This window comes from Capra hircus, chromosome 11, assembly GCF_001704415.2.
Source record: "Capra hircus breed San Clemente chromosome 11, ASM170441v1, whole genome shotgun sequence".
Lineage (NCBI taxonomy): Eukaryota > Metazoa > Chordata > Mammalia > Artiodactyla > Bovidae > Capra > Capra hircus.
Genome location: NC_030818.1, coordinates 59,514,210 through 59,520,090, shown reverse-complemented (window position 1 = coordinate 59,520,090; position 5,881 = coordinate 59,514,210). Strand labels below are relative to the sequence as shown.

The 5,881-nt window shown below is 40.2% G+C and overlaps 1 protein-coding gene across 1 annotated transcript; it reads right to left on the bottom strand.

Annotated features, from left to right (window-relative positions):
• C11H2orf74 (chromosome 11 C2orf74 homolog) lies at positions 2,472-5,143 on the bottom strand. Its single transcript, XM_013967733.2, has 5 exons — positions 4,975-5,143; positions 4,815-4,881; positions 4,346-4,456; positions 4,088-4,244; positions 2,472-2,930 (listed from the first exon to the last, which is right to left on the bottom strand). Exons 3-5 carry the CDS (start codon positions 4,369-4,371, stop codon positions 2,757-2,759), a joined length of 357 nt encoding a protein of 118 aa, XP_013823187.1. The 5' UTR covers positions 4,372-4,456; positions 4,815-4,881; positions 4,975-5,143; the 3' UTR covers positions 2,472-2,756.

The window sequence follows — 5,881 nt, the reverse complement described above, 5'->3', positions numbered from 1 at the left end:
CCAAGTCCCCCAACCAAGACCCGACGCAGCCAAACTAATTAACATTTTTCAGAAAAATCAGAGCTGTCTTGAACATTTTCAGTCAGGTATCTTAAAAAAAATCAAATCAAAACAAATTTACAAACAAAATACAAACAGAAGCATAAAAACTAATAAAATTCAAGTTAACATTGAATTTGACTCACCCCATAGTAGTGGCACATTGGTTGATCTTTTTGGAATTTCGGGTGTGTGTACTATCATAGGCACTGATGGCCTATTTTCCTACCATTTTCTTCTACTGAAAGTTTTACAAAACTTCAGCTAGTACAGTCCACTCACCAGGAAACTGGCCTTTACTTTGACATAGATGCATCATTTATGGATTCATTCCTTCAATACTCTTGTCAGTTTGTGAAAAAGTAACTTGGTTTTATAAATTCAGATGCAGATATAGGCAATGAAATCATGACATCATATGGAAATGAAAAAAGAAAGTGAAAGTGTTAGTAGTTACTCAGTACTGTCTGACTCTTTGCGACCCCATGTGGCTACCCCATGGACTGTAGCCCACCAGGCTCCCCTGTCCTTGGAATTCTCCAGGCAAGAATACTGGAGTGGGTTGCCATTTCCTTCTCCAGGAGATCTTCCCAACCCAGGTGTCGAACCTGGGATCTCCAGCACCACAGGCGTATTCTTTACCATCTGAGCCACCAGGGAAGCCCTCATATGGAAATAAATGGTCATCCAGGTCTGAAATTTCATATATTAGAATTTGAAACACTCAGAGCAGCCTTATTTACAGTAGACAAAAAGTGAAGCAACCCAAAGTGTTCATTAATGGATAAATGTATAAACTTTTTGGAATATAAAAAAAAAAAAAAGGAATATTATTCAGGCTTTAAAAGAAAGGAAATTCTGACACATGGATAAACCTTGAGGACATTATGCTGGGTGAAAGAAGCTGGTCACAGAAGGACAAATACTGCAATTCCACTTGTATGAGGTACTTAGAGTAGTCAAATTCATAGAGATAGAATGTAGGTTGGTAATTACCAGGGGCTGGGGTGGTGGGAAATGAGGATTTAGTGTTTAATGGGTAGAGTTAAGAGTTCAGCAAAATGAGGAGTACTGTGGATGTATGTGATGACCGTACAAGGCGAGTGTACTTAGTATTAATTAACTGTGCACTTAAGATCATTAAGATGGTAGATTTTATGTGTATTTTACAATAATTAAATTTAAAAAATTTTAATGTTGGGACTTCCTTGGCAGTCCAGTGGTTAAGACTGTGCTTTCACTGCAGGGGGCACAGGTTCCATCCCTGACGGGGTAAGCTGGATCCCACATGCTGTGGGATGCAGCCAAAAAAATGTAATGGTACCATCAGGTGAAAGATCAGTATTTTTCAGTGCTTGTAGACAGTTCCTGGACTCTAGGGCTCTGGATGGATATTACTGGAGACCCCCACCCCTCCAGTGCACACTACTGCATTCCCTACCCAATACCTCTCTCTAGCCTGGGATCCTCAGAGTTACCTTACTCTGACCCCTCACCACACTTCACTGTTAACTCTCGACACTCCTCCAGCTAACTGATGCCCACCAGACTCGGCACACATTTTCACCTCTCTGCCTTGGCTTGTGCCTGTCACCAATGGAAATCCACTCTTCCCTCTGCTTGTATTAGCCAATCCTTCCATTCCGTTAAGTCCCTTCTCTTCCCCACAGTGGAATGGCCCCAGACCACAGGGACTTCTCCTCGTCAAAAGATGTCAATAGTTCCATTTAGCATTAGTCACACAGCCTACATTATTTTACCACTTATTCTCCCAGTCACCCAACAAACATGTATTAAGCATATGACGTATACAGGGCAATGTGCTAGGCCCCTGAATCAGGTGCTGTTTTCTGCTTTTTATTTCCTCTCATAGCCCCTTACACATCTCGCAAATGTTTACTGCAATGGTTTGGATGATACTGTACTGGTCTGTAATGTCATATTTCACAGATGAAAAGCAAATTTTTAAACTATTGAAATCAAGAATAGTATAACCTCAGGATTTGCCTAAGTAATAGGATATTTTGTTGGTGGATGGTATCCACCATCCTTGTCTTGGTATCAATTTTAAAAATCAGTTGTCAGAGGACTTTCCTGGTAGTCCAACGGCTAAGACTCTGTGCTCCCAACACAGGGGGCTGGGGTTCAATCCCTGCTTGGGGAACTAGATTCTACATGCTGCGACTAAGACCTGGTATGGTCAAATATATATATATTTATATTTAAATTAGAAAAAAAGCAGTTGTCAGGACAAGAAAGATTTCAGGACTGAATTCAAAGGGAACTATGTCGAGGAGACCCAAGTCCTACTTACTGGCAGTTTCCATGATGATAGCAGTAATGTTATTTGATTGTAAATGCCTATGATCAAAGCACCAAGAATCAGGCTATTTCCAAAATCCCCCTTGAATATGACTTACCTAAAAGACATCTGCACAAACACAAATAACTTTATTCACATGGTACAACAGTGTTTGAGTAGACAGAGTTTTAAGGACATTTAATACAGTCAATATCTTGAACTCACATTTGAGTTGCCCTGGGTATTTTACTTATAGAATTTTGCACATAGTCCACCTTTTTTGCACAAAGATAAAATATTATCCATATTTGCTTAATTCCCCATTATTTTGCTGTTTCAACATGATTTTGTACCCCCAGTCATTTCATTGTTAGTCTAAGGTTACATTTCTTTTGCTCTCAGCCTTTTTTGAGCTTCACTTTCTCTCTTTATGTAATCGAGTATAGCTTCGAGCCATAGGATTGTCCTTCCCAAGGTCCACAACGATTACCTCCCTAGAAAATGTTACTCCTTTTAAGGGTCTTTTATGGTTATCAACAACTGAAGAACTTCCAGTGACAGGTATGAGTGGTTTTTGCAAATAGTCATCCTGTAAGAGAATGTGACAAATAGTATCAATGATAAATTTATGAATACAACAGCCCTGCTTTTAAAAGATATGGGTTATATGTACATTGTTAGTAAGAAACAGGAAAAGGATTTCTAAATGATACAGAAAAGCAGTAATAATCCATAAAGATATAATTTTTATGTTTCTATGGTTATAAAGCACACACTGCTATATTCAAATAGCATCTGGCAACATGTGTTGTTTTCTCTACAAAAGAAGTAAACCCAAGATCCACCTGGATCACCATTCTGTCTCCAAGTGGTCATGGGTCTCATGTTAGGAGGGCATATGAGTGGTTGTTATTAGGCAGCCCCAATGCTTTTGAACTGTGGTGTTGGAGAAGACTCTTGAGAGTCCCTTGGACTGCAAGGAGATCCAACCAGTCCATTCTGAAGGAGATCAGCCCTGGGATTTCTTTGGAGGGAATGATGCTGAAGCTGAAACTCCAATACTTTGGCCACCTGATGCAAAGAGTTGACTCATTGGAAAAGACTCTGATGCTGGGAGGGATTGTGGGCAGGAGGAGAAGGGGACAACAGAGGATGAGATGGCTGGATGGCATCACCGACGCGATGGACATGAGTCTGAGTGAACTCCGGGAGTTGGTGATGGACAGGGAGGCCTGGCGTGCTGCGATTCATGGGGTTGGAAAGAGTTGGACAAGATTGTGCGACTGAACTGAACTGAACTGAAACATGGAGTTCAAGAAGCCCCAGCAATGTTTACAAGCTATTGTAGAAGGAACCCAGAAGTAGAGCAGGTCTTTGGCATCTGGTCCCGAGCCTGGCCATGGAGCAGGAGTGACTTCAACAATTCACCTTATTTTCTCATTGGTAACATAAGAAGGTGGGCTCCCTAAATGATCTCCTCCAGCTCTAACATCTTAGGATTCTGAATAAAGCAAAATGAAAGGGAATTATTAAGAAAACCACGAATGTAAGGATGAAGATGGAGCAAGTTGGTTTAACAGGATGAACCAATAAGCTAAGAAGGGTGGTTTAAATGATTGTCAACACTGCACTCCTTCCAGATACAAACCTAACTTACAAACAAGACCATCCTTCAATATACCTAGCCAAGAAATTTACCTCTTCTTTAAACATTAAATGCCTCTTAAGAGTAGAAAAGCGTATCACCTCTTGACCATTTTCTCTAGCATTCTCAGGCTTTTGCTTCTCTTTTATTTTGTTCTCTTCTTCACCTTCCACATCCTCTCTATTTCCTAAGGGTGTGGTCATCGCTTCTTTAGTCCGTCTCTGGACAAGAATGCCATGCCTTGCAGGTGCAAGAGTCCTAGAAAGTCAATCAGCAAGGTTTAAAAAAATCCATGCATCTTAGCCCTCATGGTCACACACAATAATGGCATTCCACCACATCCTAAGGTGCGGACTTACTTTTCTTGGTCATCTAAATCTTTCATCTCTGTATTAGCAGCTGGACAGCCTTCATCTTCATTTTCTGTACAAGGACCTTTTTCTGTCTCTTCATCTGTCCTGCTTTGGGAACTATAATCACAAAGGAGAAAGTGTGGAAAAGAAAGAAAGGTCTTGATGTTAAGACATGGAAAGGAACTTCACTTTTAAGCAGGAAATTAGCATTTCTAAAGCCCTGAAATAGAAAAAACAGATAGCTACAGCATTATTATTTGCTCTATTTTAAATTGCCCTATATCATTACTAGATACATTTGCTAGTGTGACTTAACATCTGATCCCAATTTATCAGCATGGATTTATACCATTTATATAAAAAAGCCACCAATAAAAGGAAGATGCAACTGAGGCAAATTAGAAGGATGATGAAGAAAGTGAATGCTGTGGTTTCAAAGTTCATATGGTTAACTAGAAGACTCATCTACTCTCACAATCACAGATTGTCCAAATATGTTTTCCAGCTCAGTGTGAATGTAGTTCTCTTGTTCTTTAAGTTTTCTAGAAACAGAAGAATAAAAGGATGTTTTTATTGTTGTTCTTTTGATCAGCTTCATAAAAGATGCTCGGCTTGTTCTGGTGGTGTGGACTCACCCTGGTTAATTTCTCTCCATAAATGTGGTGGGGGCTGAGGTGGCTAGAGGGGAGACTGAGCTGGGACACGTGGGACTCAGCTCATCTCCCCTCATCCCAAAAACTATCAGAATCCAGAGGACGGAGGAATTGGAGTAGCTGGAGCCAGCCCAGCTCCCCATTCTTCTCTCTTCAGTGACATCATAGAATCATGGAACTGTTGAGTTAGAGGGATCATAGCACCAGCCCAACCCTGCCCCTCACCTGAAATCAGAAGAACCGCAAAAACTCTGCCCTGGGCTGCAGTCTGCCTGTCCTCTCTGGCTATCTATTTTACATTGGTAATGTAGATGTTTCAATGCTACTCTCTCAATTCATCCCACTTTCTGCTTCCCCCGCTGTGTCCACAAGCCTGTTCTCTATGTCTGTGTCTCTATTCCTGCCCTGCAAATAGGTTCACCAGTAACATTTTTCTAGATTTCATGTATTTGCATTAATATATGATATTTGTTTTTCTCTTTTTGACTTACTTCATTCTGTATAACAGGCTCTAGTTTCATCCACCTCACTAGAATGGATTCAAATTCGTTCCTTTTTATGGCTAGTATTCCATTGTATATATGTACCACAGCCTCTTTATCCATTCATCTGTCAATGGACAGCTAAGGTTGCTTCCGTGTTTGGCTATTGCAAACAGTGCTGCAATCAACAGTGAGGTACATGGGTCTTTTAGAATCATCCTTACTTCTTTTTTCCTCTACTCTTTCCTTTAATTTTCTTTATTCTAGACATGTGATTACTTAGCTGCGTGTCCTAGAGCATGTACCTCTCTTTGCCTCAGAATGTTCATTGTTAAAACTAAAATAAGAGTAACTTACTAGTTACTTACTAGCTTTATTATATGGATTTAGTGAGTTAATCTGAGTAA

What these genes read in the sequence shown, in the direction of transcription:
- C11H2orf74 (XM_013967733.2), bottom strand. Translation starts at nt 4,371, where the DNA reads ATGAAAGATTTAGATGACCAAGAAAA. An exon ending in GATTTAGATGACCAAGAAAA is followed by an intron (nt 4,245 to 4,345) that starts GTAAGTCCGCAC and finishes TTGACTTTCTAG; the next exon opens with GACTCTTGCACCTGCAAGGC. An exon ending in CTAGAGAAAATGGTCAAGAG is followed by an intron (nt 2,931 to 4,087) that starts GTGATACGCTTT and finishes ATTCTCTTACAG; the next exon opens with GATGACTATTTGCAAAAACC.